This window comes from Marmota flaviventris, chromosome 6, assembly GCF_047511675.1.
Source record: "Marmota flaviventris isolate mMarFla1 chromosome 6, mMarFla1.hap1, whole genome shotgun sequence".
Classification (NCBI taxonomy): Eukaryota; Metazoa; Chordata; class Mammalia; order Rodentia; family Sciuridae; genus Marmota; species Marmota flaviventris.
In genome coordinates this window covers 85,511,882-85,531,760 of record NC_092503.1, presented here as the reverse complement: position 1 = coordinate 85,531,760, position 19,879 = coordinate 85,511,882, and the positions used below count along the sequence as shown (strand labels likewise).

General features: G+C 35.4%; 1 protein-coding gene across 5 annotated transcripts in view; it reads right to left on the bottom strand.

The window, feature by feature from the left end:
* The window catches only part of Slc17a5 (solute carrier family 17 member 5), a 57,165-nt gene that overhangs the window by 34,352 nt on the left and 2,934 nt on the right, over window positions 1-19,879 (bottom strand). For all 5 annotated transcript variants that reach the window (XM_071613258.1, XM_071613259.1, XM_071613260.1 and 2 more), the window contains exons 2-6: window positions 12,511-12,707; window positions 10,668-10,901; window positions 6,973-7,060; window positions 4,999-5,085; window positions 3,967-4,085 (exon numbers count right to left, since the gene is read on the bottom strand). In XM_071613258.1, coding sequence (XP_071469359.1) covers window positions 3,967-4,085; window positions 4,999-5,085; window positions 6,973-7,060; window positions 10,668-10,901; window positions 12,511-12,707 — 725 coding nt within the window. The remainder of the gene's footprint in view (window positions 1-3,966; window positions 4,086-4,998; window positions 5,086-6,972; window positions 7,061-10,667; window positions 10,902-12,510; window positions 12,708-19,879) is intronic.

Here is a 19,879-nt window from a genome sequence, read left to right as displayed (position 1 = left end):
AAATCTTATGAAAGCTTTTATTAGAGCTCTACATTCTTCTAAAATGCCACTGCTGATAAATGAAAATACATACAGGTAGGAAATTTAAAAATTGCTCAGATCATTTGTCAAGGCAATAGTTTGAAAGCAAACTTTCCTTAGAGATCTGAGTGATAAAATAGGCATTGTGGTTTATGTCTGTAATCCCAGCTACTCAGGAGGCTAAGGCAGGATGATCATAAATTGAAGGCTAGCAACAGCAATACAGAGATTATGTCTCAAAAGTTAAAAAATTGAAAGGTCTGGGGAGTCAAGTCAGTGGTAGAGTTCTTGCACAGAATGTGCAAGGCCTTGGGTTCAATCCACATTACTGTCAAAAAAAAAAAAAAAGCAGTTTTGAGTGATAATGAAATTCATGGAAGAAAAATTGATGAAGTATTGAAGTTTAGCTAGAGAATTTTTTTTTTAAAGGGAGAGAGAGAGAGAGAATTTTAATATTTATTTTTTAGTATTTTGCGGACACAACATCTTTGTCTGTATGTGGTGCTGAGGATCGAACCTGGGCCGCACGCATGCCAGGCGAGCGCTCTCGCTTGAGCCACATCCCCAGCCCCTAGGTAGAGAATTTATCATTAAATTTATAACAATAGCTCAAGCAGCATTTTTTTTCCATACAAATTGAAATGGAAAAGAACAAACTATAAAAATTATTTGTTGCCAAATGTGTAAAATCTTGAATATAAGGAGAGTAAGATCATTCAACAAATACTTGAATATATTCTAGTGTGACATTGCATAGAAAAATATTTTCTTATAAAATGCAAACAACAGCAGTTGATTTACAAAAGTTGCATGCAATAATTTTTTTTTGTACCAGGGATTGAACTCAGGGGCACTTGGCCTCTGAACCCCATCCCCAGCCCTATTTTGTATTTTATTTAGAGACAGGGTCTCACTGAGTTGCTTAGCGCCTCACCATTATTGAGGTTGGCTTTGAACTTGTGATCCTCCTGTTTTAGCTTTCGAGCTGCTGGGATTATAGGCATGCACCACTGCGCTCAGCATCTAATGTTCTTAATTTACAGCAACTAAATATTTAAGCTCAGTTTCCCATTTTATTTCCTTCATAATGCTGCAAAATTGTACATTATTTTTAAAAGATAAAAGGAAAAACAAAACAGTTGTAAAACATCCTATCCTCAATAGTTAAGAAAAGAACAAAAACCAAACAATACCAGGTATACAGAAAATAAAAACTCAGTGGTTGAAATGGCAATGTCTTCCTATATATTTTTTTTTTTTTAAAAAAAGATCTTTTAAAACAGCAGTAGTTGATGATCTTAAAGTAGTAGTACAAGTGGTCTATAAGCTAGTCATGAGACAGCCTTTTGAATTAATTTTATGGTGCCCTAAAGTTTTGATTCCTCTTTGTAGCAATTTCTAAATCAGAATTAGAACTACATATGCTATACAGTAAAGGAGATGATTAAAAGCATGAGGAGAAAACCTACAGAATGGGAGAAAATCTTGGCCAGCTACTCCTCTGATAGGTGACTAATATCCAGAATATACAAAGAACTCAAAAAACACCAAAAACCCAAATAACCCAATCAATAAATGGGCAAAAAGAACTAAACAGAAACTCCTCAAAAGAAGACAAATGGCCAACAAATATATGAAAAAAATATTCAACATCTCTAGCAATCAGGGGAGATACAAATCAAAACTACACTAAGATTTCACCTCACTCCAATCAGAATGGCAATGATCAAGAATATGAACAACAGCTGGGCACAGTGGCACACGCCTGTAATCCTAGCAGCTCCAGAGGCTGAGGCAAGAGGATGGTGAGTTCAAAGCCAGCCTCAGCAATGGCAGGGCGCTAAGCAACTCAGTGAGACACTGTCTCTAAGTACAGTACAAAATAGGGCTAGAGATGTGGCTCAGTGGTCAAGAGACCCCGAGTTCAATCCCCAGCACCCCCCCGACAAAAAAAATGACCATAAATGCTCCCACTCCTTGGTATATACCCACAGGACTTCAAAACAGCATACTACAGGACACAGCCACATCAATGTTTATAGCAGCACAACTCTCAATAGCTAAACTGTGGAACCAACCTAGATGCCCTTCAATAGATGAATGGATAAAAAAAAATGTGGCATATATACATAATGGAATATTACTCAGTAATAAAAGAGAATAAAATCATGGCATTTGCAGGTAAATGGATGGAGTTGGAGAATATAATGCTAAGTGAAGTTAGCCAATTCCCAAAAAAAACTTATAAGAATGCTGATTCATAATGGGGAGTTGGGGGAGTTGGGGGAGGGAGCATGGGTAGATTAGACCAACTCTAGATAGAGCAAAGGGGAGGAAGGGGAAGGGAGAAGGCATGGGAGTAGGAAAGACTGTGGAATGAGATGGACATCATTACCCTAAGTACATGCATGAAGAGAATGGTGTGAAAATACTTTGTATACAACCACAGATATGAAAAATTGTGCTCTATATGTGTAATATAAATTGTAATGCATTCTGCTGTCATATATATAACAAAATAGAATTTAAAAAAAATCACAAAATAAAGATCAACCAAGACATTAAAAAAGAAGAAAAACAAACTTAATACTTACTCAGTTGATAATAATTACTTTAGAAGGTTTAAAATGAATATTTTATTTTATTATTTTATTTTTGGTATTGGGGATTAAACCAGGGTCTTATGCATGCTAGGCAAGTGCTCTACAACTGAGCCATACTCTCAGCCCCTAGAATGACTTCAAAAAGTAATTTTTTTCATGGTTTTAATCTAGAAAAAATTGGAATTTTTTCAAACAATTTATTATAATAATAATAATTTTTTTGTGTGGTGCTGGGGATTAAACCCAGGCCTTGTGCATGCGAGGCAAGCACTCTACCAACTGAGCTATATCCCCAGCCCTGACAATTTATTATTTTTGTAGTACTGGGGATTGAATTCAGGTGTGTGCTACCACCAAGCTATATCTCCCAGCCTATTTTTAGTGTTTTTTAAAAAAATCTGTTCTAATTAATCATACATGACAGTAGAATGCATTTTGACACTGACACAATGCACACAAATGTAGCACAACTAATTTTTTTAAAGGAATTTTAAAAAATAACTTTATTTATTTATTCATTTGTATGTGGTGCTGAGGATCAAACCCAGGGCCTCACATGTACTAGGCAAGCACTCTATCGCTGAGCTATCACTCCAGCTCCTAGCACAATTTCTTCTTCCTCTGGTTGAACATGGTGCAAAGTTGTACCAGTTGTGTAATCATACATGTATATAGGGTAATAATGTCCATCTCATTCCACCATTCCCACGCCCCCTCTCTTCCCCTCACTCCCTTCATTCTCTCCCCCCCCTGCCATTGTGGATCAGCATCCATTTTTCAGAGAAAACATTTGACCTTTGGTTTTTTGGATTTGGCTTATTTCTCTTAGCGTGACATCTCCAGCTCCATCCATTACCTGCAAATGCCACAAATTCATTCTTCTTTAAGGCAGAATAATATTCCAGCCTTATGTGAAATATCACCACATTTTCCTTATCCATTCATCTGTTAAAGGGCATCTAGGCTGGTTCCATAGTTTAGCTACTGTGCTATTTTTAGATTTTGAGGCAGGATCTCAGTAAGTTGCTGAGGCTGGCCTTAAATCTGTAATCCTCCTGCCTCAGCCTCCTGAGTCACAGGGATTACAGTCAGGTACCACCAAGCCCAGATGATGCCTTAGCCTCCTGAGTAGGTGGGATTTTAGGATGTACCACAATACTTGGCAGGTTAAATTTTAAACTTACCAAAAGGTAGAAAACATAACAAAACATATATATTTCATTTGCCCAGGCTGCTTTGCTTAAGGAATGCACAGTAGAAATATCTATTTTAAACAATTGGTATCTTACTTTAGAAAAAAGAAGTGTTTAAAATTATTTTTAAATTTTGCCAAAGTCCATACCTGATTTTTTAAGGATGAAAGAATGTATTCCTTTTCATTATTGGAGATTGTCTTGTGAGTTTCTGGTGTATCACTAACTAGCCACATCCATAAAACAAACCAAAATATTCCAACTATACCTTAAAATAGAAAAATAATAAATTAAATAAAATTAGAATGGACCAACATCAATTTCTACATGTCTTAAAAATTATGTGACTGTAGGTTCAATGTAAAATTAGTTTCAATTCTTTAATAAAATAAATGTTATAATTATATTATTTCCTACACATTTTGAAGAAAACTTAAATACATGACTCTGCCTATAAGGGTATATCAGACAATCTTTTGGAAAATAAATTTCCATAATCTACATATTTCTGTAGGTGTCTGTTTTGTTTATTTGATTTTTTGTTTTGATGTACATATACCTTCTGCATGAAATGTCTAATCTACTTATAAAAAATTTGTGATATCCAGACAATGAATCTAAGAAATGAAACATACCTTGGGACTACACAAAATTTTAAAAAAGATTAAAATTACCAAGTGAGAGCATCTTATTTTGCTTAAGAATAAATACTTTTAAAACACACATTTTTATAATAACCAAGAGAGTAACTTTTGAAAGTGTGACATTTAAGTTCAGGATGCAGCAGCAGTTTCTATTAAGAAATATTTGAAAACTAACATCAGGTCATAACTCAGATCCTTTTAATCACATAAACAGGTTACTAGTGTTTTAGAACTTTGTGGATTAGGAGATGATTATTTTAGTGAGTCAGAATATATATTTTTAATAATTAGGCTACAATTACATTTAAAACAATTTTTTTTGGTACTGGGGACTGAACATAGAGCCTCATGCATGCTAGGTAAGTGTTCTATCACTGAGATATTAATCCACCCCCTGACTTGTTTATTTTTTATTTTAAACGTATTGACAACTTGCTGAAGATGGCCTTAAACTTGTGATCCTCCTGCATTAGCCTCCTGAGTAGGTAGGATTATAGGATGCACCACAATACTAGGCAGGTTAAATTTTAAACTTACCAAAGAGGTAGAAAACATAAGTCCAATTCATATAGTAGCAGATTATTCCACAAAGAGGAAGTGAAATTACTGTCCCAAGCTGTGCTCCTAAAAAACATGTAAGACTTCATAAACTTTGGAGAGAGAGAGGAACACAGAAAGGCAAGAGCTACTGCTTCAAGAGGATGGGGAATAGAAAATAAAGAACAGAAAGAATGACTAAAATCTGAAGGAACTGAATTAGTCTCATGTAAATATAAATAATCTACTTTCTTAAGGGAACAATTTCTACAAAATCTACAATATGTAAAACATGTACATTAATATGTAGTTATATAAACTGCAACTATGTAATTATTGATGAGTTAGGAGCCATCAACCAAGAGAAGATTCATTACAATATGACAAAGTAAATGCTACATTTTTTAGAAATCCAGGTGCCTGGGTGCCAGTTCAAAGGTGGTTTCTAAGGCTGAAAAAAATAGCCTACTACAGCATACTTGTTGAAATAAGAATAACATTTACATTATAAACAATTATTTCAGATAAATGTTATAAAATATATTTTAACCATTAAATGTGAGACATCTTAGTAAATGCAATGAATCAGATATTATTTGTAGTCCGAAACATCCCTCTTAGATAGAAGATAAATAAATGATTGTTAAGTTTCACAGAGCAATGTGGAGTTCAAACATGGTAGATATTATTCCCAAGTTCCGGAGGTGAAAAGTTGTATGTAGCAGGCAATAAGACTTTGAAAAGGGTTTAAGATTTGGTCCCATAGAAACATAAGAAAGAAGATATGTGCTAATGTTACAGGATCAGAAAAGGAGTGGAAGTAGGTGAGCAGAGAGTAGTTTTGGGAACATTACTTAGAAAAATAAGTTGAATGCTTACTGTGTACATAACTCCATACAGGTACTATGTACCAGGGCCTAGGCTGGCTGTAATGAAGTGATAGAAATTATAAAAAAATCTTCACCCCCTAGGTCTTCAGACTTTATTCAATAGGTAAAGGGGAAACATAGTATCTGTCATTGACTTTATCACCAGATTTCTCATGTCAATCTCCTTATAACTACAAGAATGATTTTTAAAAAAGTAAACTGGATCTTATCTCTCACTTGATTAAAAACCTCTAATGTCTCCCCACTCTATATTAGGGGAAAAATCTACATTCCTTCCTGCATCCTGCAAGGTCTGATATGATCTGGTTCTTGTCTATTTCTCTAACCTCATTTTCTACCATTATCTTCTTTATTCATTTTGTTTTAGCCACCCACAGTGGTTTTTCACTTCTTTGAACTCATTATTTTCTGCCTGAGAGCCCTTGTACATGCTGTTCTGATTGGCTGGAATGCTCTTCTCTCTGTTCTTTGCATGACTGGTTTCTTCTTATCCTGCAGATTTTTGCTTAAAAGTTATCACAGACAGGCCTTTCTACCACATATTTAAAATCAGTCAGGTGGAAAATTTTCCATTCAGTCAATGGAAGAAAGGCTAGGAGTTCTTATGTAATCTTGTTGAATAAAAATTCACATATATAAAGCTCATGCTATCTCACCTGTAGCTCTAAATTGTGAAAGTAAGTGCATAGGAAGATATGTGAAGAGAGGGGTTGAGAGCCATGATATGTTCATTACACAGTCAAATTAGAAATCACAATTAAAGAACAAAAGTGCTCAATTTTCCAGCTCATGGGTTTTTCTTTTTAAAATACATAGCATTTTCCATACCAACATTTCAAAAGAAAATACACTTTGAAATAAATGGTGGCAGAGGGGAAAATATTAGGCAGTTAACATACACTGCAATATGCTGCTGAGCTAAAGATAAAAATTAATAATACAGTTATACCCCCAAAAGTTTTATTTTCCCCCAGAAGAGGTACCCAGTATTGCATGATTCTGGCATGCAGGCACTTTCTCCCCAAGATTGGTATATACCTAATAATGAATCATAGTAAACTTTTTATAAGAGTAGTTATCTTACCTGCATATGAAATACTAAGAAGCTTGCTTCTTTCTAGAGGGGGAGCCCAGGAAGACCACATGGCATGCATGGCTGGAAACGTAACACCCTGAGGAGTGGGGAAAGTATTTCTTATGAAATATAAGGTGGCTTTGTTAATGTTTTAAATTGAGTACTTTGTTACAAAAGAAATTTTCAGAATTAGATTTCATTAAGTGAGATGCTTTTACAGTATTAAGTGAACATATCTTATAACGAAGCATTTTCAAAATATAGACAATGATTTATGGATTTGGGGACTTCAACCCAAGGGTTATGATAAATCTGTACTACTAAGTGGTGACATAAAGGAATCTTCTCAAGGTTTATTTTACTCATTTACTTTATTGACTTGGATGACATAGGAATATTACTAATTTATTAATTTTAATAAATATTACTAATTTATTACTTTTTAAAAAACACTGACTTAATACTTTGGGATACTAGAGGATACTGAAATTGACCTAAATCAAAAAGAAAAATGGTCTTATTAGAAAAAGGATAAATTCAATGAGAGTGTTTATAGTCTTTTATTCCCCAGTGATAATGTATCAGTATATGCCAATTACTGATAATAGAGAGGTAATGGGACATGGAGGCAGGGAGGCAACAAATTTCTCCTGTGGATGGAAAGACACCACAGGAGCGTATGAAATGATAGGTTTGGGCACACACAAATCAACAGATTTGAGGGCTTGGAGTACAGCTCAGTGGTAGAGCAAGCCCAGTGCTTATTCTCTAGGAGAGAAAACAAAAACAAACAAAGCAGAAAACCTAAAACAAACTCTGCCTCCCCAAAAATCATATCAATGAATTTTTAGTTCTTGGCCACTCATGAGCTGTGTAACCTTAGAAAGACTAATTAACCTTCTTGAACTTCCATTCTTCAACTTTAAAACAGTGGTAACATGCCCTATCTTGCATAATTGTAAATATTAGTGGTAGCTCATATTATTAACAGAGAGAAAAATAAATGTTAATAGTTTGTGCTTTCTGCTGAGTTCTTCAAAAACAAAAAAGGAAGAACTACCAAGAAAAAACTAAGATCATTTAGGCTACATGGCAAATCAACAGGAATCTATATGCATGGGACAAATCACTATAGAATAAAACTTGAGATGTCTAGAAATGCCCACAGAGATTATGTTGTGGAAAACTTTAATATAAATTTTCTTAGGGATAATGAAGTATATTTATGGTAAATCAAATAGTAAGGATGAAAGATACTGACCTAAGTTTATGGATGAGGCACGGAAGAACAGAGAAAGATTAGAGAACCTAAGTATACACAACTTAAATTCTATTTAGAAATAAAATGGTCACCTAGATAGCAGTAATAATATATGCAACATGCTATGATATTAAATTAGAAGCATAAATAGGAAGCTAAAATATGAGAATACATTGAACAAGGAGATTTAGTACTTGGATCAGAGAAAATTAACAAATAAATATATTTTATCTTGATAAACAGAAGAAAAATCTGGTAATAGAGGGGCAATTTTAATTCTATAATTATAAAGGTTTATTTAATATATCTCTATTGATAAGGACAAAATAAGAACATTCAATGAGTGATAAATGTTAAATTAATTTGGGGGTGGGTACTGGGGATTGGACTCAGGGGCACTCAACCATTAAACCACATCCCTGCCCCCACCCCCTCCTTTTTGTATTTTATTTAGAGATCTCCCTGATTTGCTTAACACCTCGCTTTTGCTGAGGCTGGCTCTGAACTCACAATCCCCCTGCCTCAGCCTCCCAAGCTGTTGGGATTACAGGCGTGTACCACTGGGCCTGGTTGATAAAATGTTAAATTTAAATAATACTTGACAAATTTTCTAAGTACTCTAGCATATATAAGCTTTATATCTATCCTGTGATTGACAATGGGCAGGTATTTTAGTGTCAATTTGGTCTAGTGGTTAGGACTTAACTCAAGGTTTTAGTCTTAGAAATTGTTAGTAGATTTTTAAAAACTTTTTTTCTTTTTTTTTTTTTCAGTTTTGGGGATCAAATCCAGGGGTCCCCTACCACTGAGATATAATCCCAGCCCTAAAACATTTTTTATTTTAAGATAAGGTCTCAATATGTTGCTAAAGCAGACCTCGAACTTGAGATCCTCCTGCCTTAGACTCCCAAATTACTGGGATTAGAGGAGTAATCCACTGTGCCTGACCAAACTCTGATTTTCTGACTTGATAGTCAAGTGTTCTTTCCAACATAGTATGACAAAATATTACTTGACATGACATTCATGCTATAAGCCAGATCCAGAGGGCCACTATTTTGCCTGAATTGAAAAAATGCAAGACAGAAAAGTAAATCTATGCCTGGGTTACAAAGGTGAAAGTTCAAAGTTACAAAGAAGAGATAATAAAAGATAGCAGTATAGGGACGGGGTTGTGGCTCAGTAGTAGAGCACTTGCCTAGCATGCGTGAGGCACTGGGTTTGATCCCCCGCACCACATAAAAATAAACAAATAAAATAAAGGTATTGTGTCCATCTACAACTGAAAAGATTAAAAAAAAAAAGACAGTAGTATACAAAAGAGAAATAGAGAGGAAGATAGGAAGTAATTTTAAAAATGGGGTTGGGATATAGCTCAGTGGTAGAGTACATGCTCAGCATGCTCAAGGCCCTGGGTTTGATCTCTAGCACTAAAACAAAAACAAACAAAAATTTAAATAAATAATAAACATCTTGAGAGGGAAAAAAGAGATAAAAAATTGATGATAACAATGCTTATAGCATGAAAGTCCAGAAGAATCATAGAACTAAATCAGGATAGTGACATATAATCATAAATTATTTATCACTAAGCTAGAAGACCAGAAAAAAGAAAAAAAAAAAAAGACAAAGAGGAAGTTTCATGAATAACAACAAATTGAAAAATAAAGTAAAGCAATTCAACAGTCTATCTTGTAAAAATTGGCAAAAGTACAAGAGGAAATAGATGAGGGAAAGGAAGTCTAGTAGAGTAGAGGAAGGAAAACAAGGCTGGATGGGAGGGGAAAAGGAGAGGGATAAGGGGGTCCTGAATTGAATACCATGCATGTATGAGTTTGCTGGGATAAACCCAAATACTATGTGTAACTATAAAGCTCTAAAAAATGTAGCAGAGATAAAGATGACCTATCATAACCATTTTTTTTTTTTTGTACCAGGAATTGAACTCTGAGGCACTCAACCACTAAGCCGTATCGCCAGCCCTATTTTATATTTTATTTGGAGACAGGGTCTCACTGAGTTGCTTAGTGCCTCGCTTTTGCTGAGGCTGGCTCTGAACCTGCAATCCTCTTGCCTCAGCCTCCTGAGCCACTGGGATAACAGGCATGCACCACTGCGCCCAGTTATTAACAATTTTAACAGTAGTTATTTTTCTTATCTCTTTAAGGTTGAGCTATAAAGTCTCCCTTGGAAAATGTTTTCTCCAGTCTTTCAGTAAAGCCATAACTTTGGACTGCTCCTACTCAATGACTTTATCACTACACAGGTTCTTTAATAATTAATTAATTTTTTTTTCTAATTTGTTATTGTCCAGTGTTACTTCTTGGTTCATATTCACACCAAAGAATGAGATCCTTCAAAGGAGGCGAAGGAGATTTAGGCTAAGAAGTAAAACAAGAGACAAAATAAGGAATAAAGAAAAATTAAAAAAAAATTAAATCACCTCTCCTAGTCCTTCCAGTGCTCTGAGTACAATGAGAGCTGCAACTCCTAAATCTGCAGCGATGGGAGTGAACAGGGTAAAGACAGAGGTGCCAAGGATCCCAAATCCTAGCAGCAGTTTTCCCCCTATTTTGCTGGCAACATATCCTCCAGGAATCTGTGTGATAATGTAACCATAAAAAAAAGAACCAAGAATCCATCCTTGAGTTTCTGCATCCCACTGGTACCTTTTGCCCTGTAAAAAGTAGAAGGGAAAAAAAAATCAATCCTTTAAGACTTGATTAAATTGCACTTTTCTCTTATTGAATATAAGTCCATACAAATAAAATTGTGCATCACTCCCCTGGATTGCAGAACATGCAAATGTTTTAGCAGGTGGGTGAGTGACCACAATATAAACATGCAGTTTCTAGAAAACTGGAAAATAATTAAAGTGAGAGCAAAAGAAGTAAAAGCCATAAACTTAAAGAAGGCTTGCTATTTTATGAAAGAAGACAAGAGGATGAGCTGTAGAGGTTTTCTAATATTCCTGACCAAAAAGTCCTCTAAAAGAGCCATTGGCTTAATCTAGAAAACTATTAAACAGAATACTGGAGTGATTGAGTCAAGTTTTGGAGCCAGGCCTGGGTTAAAACCTAGCTCTATCACTTACTGGGTATGTGATCTAGGAATATTAAATTTAATATTAATTAAATATTCACTTAATGTTGGTTATTAGGATGCACAAATATAGATAATAATATCTCTCCATTTCAGACCAAGCACTTGAACAAGCTCATAGAACTAAAAAACAATAAGAATTTAAACTAAGCCATAAACTTAATATGAGTAGGACCTGTCTTAATTAGGAGCAACACGTAGTAAGACACTAATGAAGATTTAGTGATGATCTGAATAGCTGAACTTTTTTTTTTTTTGGTGGTGCTGGGGATTGAACCCAGGGCCTTGTGCATGTGAGGCAAGCAGTCTACCAACTGAGCCATGTCCCCAGCCTAATTAGCTAACATTTTAAATACATGAAGCCGTATAACCAAGTCATTGTGTTAAGAACCATTCCAGGATTTTTTTTTTTAACTACCTATATAAGGCAGATAGGTCAACAAATGCACTTACCAAAGGGAAAGATACAAAACAAATCTCTTATAATTTGTAGTTTATTTGTGAAACCCTAGATTTTGTGAACTGACCACATTTCATAGAGGTCATTGAGGTTGGAATGGAGACATAGGGTATTGTGTACCCAAATACATATTCAGTAGTATTATTAACATTAAATAAAGCAAAGTAAAATAATTAAAGTGTGTAAAACTCAATCTAAACAAATTAAGAATATATTTATCAATTATTATAACACAAAGCAGGAAAAATGACTTATGTAGCTTAGGTTAGGCATGTATAAATTTTCACAAAGAAACTGATCTAAGAAATTGACCAATTTATTTTTCTCAACCTGCAGCTGAAATTATCTATGGTCTCATGCAACTGTTATATTATAAGTGAAACAGCTATTAAATAATAGTTCTGTCACAACTATTTAGTAATATTTAAAACAAGCTTATTTTCTGGTAGATCAAACAAGTTTCTGCAAATTCTCTTCATGGAAGGCATGTTTATAGAGGAAACTGAAGAGCTACTTTTCATACAGATCAAGGTATATGATAGCGCAACAGCAGTAGCTAGAGTTGTAAGTTACTGTTCAACCAGTTCCTGGGAAAACACAAAAAGGAAGCAATTCAGAGTACATATAAAATCAACTGTTTTGGTTTCTTTCAGATGAAGAAATATTTTTCAATATTTTTACTTGGAAGTATTTTAGGATTATTTGCTTAGAAAACAGTACCTACCGTTTGATTTCGAAGAACTTTTATGGGAGCAGAATGATCTGCACACTCCTTGGAAGTTCTATTTTCTGCTAAAGTTGTATTTGAATCTACCATATCCACTAATGCAACACTCAGATTCACACGTAATGCATAGAGAACGAAGAAACCAAAGAAGGCCAACATTGCTAAGTTGTAACGAGCAGAGCAGCATGCTGGAGCTGAAATACAGATCCGGAGAAAACTAATTAAAAGGGTAAATTAGATACTGTTGCCTAAATCATGAAAACGGTTATTTTTTAGAAGTCCCCAGAGATTAATAATCATCAATATTTTCTAATAATAACCTCAGTTCAAACATATCTAAGAAGATCTATCAGAGGGAATTTGTTCCCCTTGTTTGAAAGAAATTTAACATGTGAGAGTCTGACCTGTAAGAGCTCATTGAAATACGGAGGTGACAGCTTTATCAATTTTGCCTAGAAAAATCTGTTCTACAGTTAAACTGAACCCCTAATCCCAGTCAGCTGGCAAAGACTGGCATGAGAAAAATAGGTAAAGTTATTTAATGGCATCATAATTCCTAAAAAATCTCAACCCTATCTCAAACAGGGTCAATAAGTACTTGAATACTTTGATATCACATAAAAGCTACTGGGTTAGTAGCCATTTCACTTAAATGCAGCACAGAAAAAAAAATTATTGTATAGGCACAGAACCCCTCTTGATCAATTTCTTACCTGGGAGAATATCCTCAGAAGCTGGGTTTAAATCAGAAGCCATGATTAATATACTTAAGGCTCTCCTAAACTAAAGGTACTTAAGAATCCAGAAACAAACTTGCAGAATCTTTTACAGTTGTAGCATCTATGACTCAATAGGTATTATGCTTAAAGGGCCCAAAGTAGAAAGGGAAGTAAGTAAATATACAAGACAGCAGAGTAAGTTGAAGGAACCAATGAAAGAAGGATCATGTGAGAGGAGTTTGACCTAATCTTTACTCTAATTGTAGAGTTCCTTTTTCTTCATTTACTGAGTTGCAGAATTGGAGAGAAAATACAGGAAACTAATAAGGGTGTTCTACCTCTTAGCGACAAGGAGAAACTGGCTAATTTATGGTCTTACATCTTTAAGTTGGTAAATGTTGAGTGTTTAGATAAATACCTGTTTAAAAGCTGGGTGTGGTGGTGTGCATCTGTTGTCCCAGCTACCTAGGAGGCTGATACAGGAGGCATACTTGAGCTCAGGAGTTTAGGGCAATAATGAGATAATATAATGAGATTCTGCCACTTAAAAAACAAAAATCCTGGGCTGGGAATGTAGCTCAGTGGTATAACATGTGTCTAGCATGCATAAGATTCTGGGTTTGATCTCCAGCAACAAAGATATAAACACTGATTTCATTAGGCTATACAAATTAAATTATACATGAAAATGTGTTCTTTTATTTGGTATTGATGCATTAACATCTGTGTGTGTGTGTGTGTGTGTGTGTGTGTGTGTGTGTATGTATGTTTTCCCCTTACTCAGGAATCCTCTTGTTTTCATTGACCTGACCTCATACAAAAATATATTGTATAAAGGTCTTGGTATTGATTCAGAATGATTGTTTCAGACTGAAACATTAATGAATATGGCACAATTATACAACTAGATAGGTACTGGGAATTGAATGTAGGGTCTCATGCTTGCTAGACAAGCACTCTATAAATGAACTACATTCCCATCCCTACGTGGGTGGGTATATATTAATACATTATGATTCCACTCACTTTTCTATAAGCCTTCATACACTTAACTATGACCAATTTTTTTCTTTGTTCAAGTTAACAGAAAACTTGTCATTTGATACTCTTAAATCCTTTTTTTAGGGGTATAGCTATTAGAATTATAGTGCTACTACCATAGTTAGATCTAGATCTGTGAGAACTACGTTTCTAAGGCTCAATTTATGCTGTCACTGTTACATGAATTTATACAAATTTGCTCTCTGTTCCAATCAAGTGGTACCTTTCCAGTTAAGGACAGTTTGGATGCTGTCAGTTATGTTCTATAACAGAATACTTTATCATCACTTTGTTGGGCAATATTACATGAAAGTCTGGATGGAAGAATTGTGATCTCATCAAATATGGGCAATAAAAACACATTACTTTAAATAATTTTGAGCAAGAAAAATCTGGATTCATGTGCTATGTCTGTTTCATCATGGTCTCTATTTTAAAAGTTCATTACATCAGCAGAATGACAGGATGTGAGTTTTGGTTTAAGAGCTTATCTGGCTGCTGTGTGAAGATTGTTAAGGGAAGAAATGTGAATGGGTGTGGGGGATGTAGACTCAGGGACTGTTATTGCAGCTTTCCAGGTTGAGATGAGGACAGCTTAACCTGTGATGAAAGCTGAGGCAATGTAGAGAAATGGGCAGATCTGAGGTGTGGTTAAAGTCTTGCCAAAATGCTAGATGTGGGAGAAAGTAAAAGGGAAGAATGAATTTATCAGGAATTCTTACTCTAAACAACTTTATTTTATGCTACTCTTGCTTGTAATGTCATTATTTTGTTCTATCCTTATTTGCTGTTACCTTATTTTACTGTTTGTCATTAGTTTTTCCTCAAGTGATGTTTGATTTGGACTATGATTTTCCTTATCATGTGAGGAAGTTTTAGGGGTAGAAGCTTGGGAAGTGAAAGAAAGGTGAGTAAAGTGATTTTAAATGACTAGTGGCATTACTGTTTTAGTTATCCTTTGATCACTGTGACCAAAACCTGATAAGAATAATTTAAAGGAGGAAAAGTTTATTTTGGCTCACAGTTTCAGAGGTTCAGTCCACAGTTGGCTGACTTCATAGCTCAATGCCTGAAGTAAGGCAGAACATCATGATGAGAGTAAGTGAAGGGAAAGCAGCTCTTAACATGGCAACCATGAAGCAAAGAGATTGAGCCCTGATTACCAGGGATAAAATATAAACTCCAAAGGCATACCTTCTGTGACCTACTTCCTTCAGCTATACCCCATCAGTTTACTGTTACTACTCAGTTAATCCATATCTGTTGGGTTAATCCAACAATTAGATCACACCTTTCATAATCTGATCATTTTACCTCTGAACCTTCTTGCATTGTCTCACGAAAGAGCTTTTAGGGGATACCTCATATCTAAACCATAATACTGACTCAAAATCTGATCTAAAAGTTATGGGTCAGGCAACTTTATATTTTGGGGGTAGTCAGAAAAATAGAGCCTACAAAGATGCCACAAAATATATAACTTTGAAATTTTTAGGAATTAAAACTACATAGTTGCTTTATAAAAATTGTTGTGATTATAAATCTATTTAGTCAAAACAAAAAGAAAATATAGTGGTAGGACAAAACATGCCAATGAATTTAGATAACCTCTGAAGTTGATCCAACAGAAGAAAGGCTGCATGAAAAAGGACATCCATGGAGCAACGACCACACTGAAATCAAGTTCAAAGCAAAATAATGCTTGCATAACGAACAAAGAAACCATCAAAATAAACATGAGCTTCTAAAATGTGCTTTAAACTTAGGAATGTAGAGTGGGTGTAAGGGAAAGAACATAGGCTAATTTAGAATGAAGCAGACCTGGGAATGAATTTCAGTTCTGATTTTCACTGGCTGAGTGGTTTGGTAGAAGTTATTAATAGTTTTAATTCTCAGGTTTCTCAGCTCTAAAATGAAGAGACCAACATTCACCTCACTGGAGTACATGAGATTATATGAAAAACCACCATTATAGTATATCCTCAGTAAAAGTGAGTTCTTTCTTTTTTTGCCTCAGAGAAAGTTATACAAATAAAATAAAGTGCTATGCACATAAGTGTAACAAGGGAAAAGGAGGCCCATCTGTCTGCCTGGGGTCGGTGCTGGTCAGGGAAGGTCATTCAAAGAAACAATATTTGACTGAGTCTTCCTTAATGAACCAGAGGAGAGAGAGCAACCCAAAGGCAGCAACATTCTCAGAAGTATGGAAATGAGAAAGGCAAGCACAGGGAGAATAGGAAATTCTAAATGATCTGAGGCTACTGGACAAGGGACTGTAGCAACTCTAAGAACTAACATCAGTTATGGTGATGCACGTCTGTAACCAGTTATGGTGATGCACGTCTATAATTCCAGCAAATTGGGAGGCGGAGGCAGAATTGCAATTTTGAGGCTAGCCTCAGCAATTTAGCAAGGCCCCTAAACTAGTAAGACCCTGTCTCAAAAGGGCTGGGGATACAGCTTCATGGTAAAGCACTCTAGGTTCAATACCCAGTATGAGAGAGAGAGAGAGAGAGAGAACACTAATACTATTGAGGGGGATGATAGCAGGTATTGAGTTTAATAATGTAATAACTAATATTTATTGAGAACTTACTATGTGCTTGGCACAAGACTGTTTCGTATGTATTAGGGTTAATATAACAATTGGCTGAATTAGTATGTATAAAACACTTAGGGTACTGCTTAGTACATAGTATCCCTCTGGTAAATGAATTGTTGATAATATTGTTTTTCTAGATATTAGAAATTGAAGTCATATGTTAGGAATCATTTGTGAGAAATTAGGATTTGTGGGATAAGAGATGAACAGACAGGACTGCCCAACGGATGGACTCTTATACAGAACTGGTAAAAGCAATCTGCCCTAGTATGTAACTTTAAGCATTGCATGTCTGTCCTCAGGAGTAGATGCTAAGAGAGCAGACAGTTGGCACTCAGATGTGATGACTAAGCAGAGGACAAGAGAGTTTAGAGTACTGGCAAGAAAATAAAATGTCGGAACATGATTCTAACTCCAAAAGAAGGTAAAATGGAGAAGGCTAATAGTTTAGGAGTATAACATTTCTGTGAGGGCAGGAACTTTTGCTCTGTTTTGTTCATCTCCAATACCTAGACCATCATCTGCTAGAACTAGCATACAGATGTTTTTTTGTGGCTGAAAAGTAGAGTGGAGTCTCCTGATAGTAGTACACAATTCTACCTATGAAGACCTTTTGACAGTAGATAAGGCAGACAGAAATCATAATCTGATCAAATCTCTATATCCACTAATTACCAATTTATAGTAAACATGCGGAGTGCAGAAGAATATGTTAAATGATCACACAGGGATATAAACTGCAAGAAAGAAATGGGGCAAGGAACACCTAAGGATGAAAAAGATATAAGAAACATTTCAATCATTTGGAAGGGATGGACATTATTAGGATCTTGATTTGAATAAACTACAAAATTATGACAAATATGAGCACTGAGTAGGAATTATTTTTATTTATTGTGATAATGATACTGAAATTATGTTAAAAAGTATCATCTTTTAGGGATATATATGGAAATGTTTACTCTTAAAATGACATGATATCTGGAATTTGCTTCAAAAAAATCATGTATGAAGTTAAAAATAAGTGAAACAAGATTGGTCATGAAGTATTGGTTATGTGGGGGTTCATTATACACTTCTCTTCTTATTGTATATGGGCATATGTGTGAACTTTAAAACATTTTTTTGTTATAGATGGACACAATACATTTATTTATTTTTTATATGGTATTGAGGATCGAACTCAGTGTCTCACACATGCTACGTAAGTGCTCTACCACTCACTACAACCTCAGCCCCTATATGGGTGAACTTTTCCATTAAAAAAAAAAATGAATGTCACTGGGGAGGCTGAGGGAGGAGGATCACAACTTCAAGGCTAGCCTTAGTAACTTAGTGTGACCCTGTCTCAAAAAAAAAAAAAAAAAAAGAAAAAGAAGGTCCAGAGGAAATTAGACAGTAGTCAAAGTAGGGTGGTTACACAGGCAACTAGGAAGGATGTCTAGCTGTGGTCAAAGTAGTTGTGGGAGATGACATGGTATAAGATGACCAGAGGAGGGAAAAAGTCATAAGACATATAGGAGCGCAGAGAACTGAGGGACATGGAGTTGGATAGGAAGTCAATAAGGATAATGGCAGAAACTATAGAGTGTGGAGATGGATGCGAGTCAGGTGGCAAAGCCTATGGTGAATGAAGCAAAATGTGGCAGGAGGGTAGATGATAGCATCGATGTAATGGAAAGGTGGTTTAGCCCCAAAGCATTGGGGTTGGGGGTAATTGTCTGGAAGCATCATTGTGGAACAAGGAGTCCTCAACTCTATCAATTAGTATGAACATGAAAAAAAACCACCTCTTGAAAGATCAGTGGGGAACAGATGGTAGATCCCCTAAAAGCCAGGCTGCTACTTCTTTTTTGAGATGGGGTTATCACTAGGACTTCATTTTCTTTCCTTGTGGTGCCAGGGATTGAACCCAGGGCCTCCCACATGCTAGGGGAGCATTCTACCACTGAGCCACAGTCTGGCCCTGAGATGGGGTTCTCAATGTTGTCCAGGTTCATCTCAGTCTCCAGAGTAGCTAGGACTATAAGTGTGTGCCAATGTGCTAGCTAAAGCCAGGGTTCTGATGAATAAAGAGGTACTATTGTTAAGAGAGGCTAGTAAAAAATTTAAGGATGTCTTAGTATTTATTTGGAGAAAGATTTCACTGTGGGGAGGCGGCTTGTGCCAGGAGCAAAACAAAAAACAAAAACGCAGGGTCCTTTGGCATCCATAGGGGATTGGTTCCAAAATCCCAAAGGGTACCAAACTCTGCAGATGCTCAAGTCATTTATAAAAGATGGTGATCTTGCAGATAACTACACACATCCTCCCGTAGAATTTAAAATAATTTCTAGATTGCACAAAATGCAAATAGTTGTTATATGGTATTGCATAGGGAATGATGACAGGGAAAAAAGTCTATACATGTTCAGTACAGATGCAACCATCGTAGGCCTAACTATATAGGACACCTCTATAAAACCTTTATCATATATATTATTTTAAATCACATATGTGTGTGTGTGTATATATATATATACATATATATATACATATATATATATACATATACATATATATATATATATATATATTTTTTTTTTTTTTCCCTCCAGTACTTGGAATTGAACCTAGGGACACTTTACCCCAAACTACCTCTCCAGCATTTTTATTTTTATTTTGAAACAGTGTCTCACTAAGTTTTCAAGGCTGGCCTCAAACTTGGAATCCTCCTCCTTCAGCCTCCCAAGTAGCTTGGATTACAGGTATTCCAAACCACTCCTGGCCCTTTATCATATTTTAAATAGCAAAAATAATGTGTTGCTATTATTTTTTCCTTGTTCTTTTTAGATATATGTGAATATAGAGTGTATTTTGACATATTATACATACATGGATTATAACTTATTCTAATTAGGATCCCATTCTTGTGATTGTACATGACATGGAGTTCCACTGGTGCTGTATTCATATATGAACATAAGAAAGTTATATCTAATTCATTCTGTCTTTCCTATTCCCA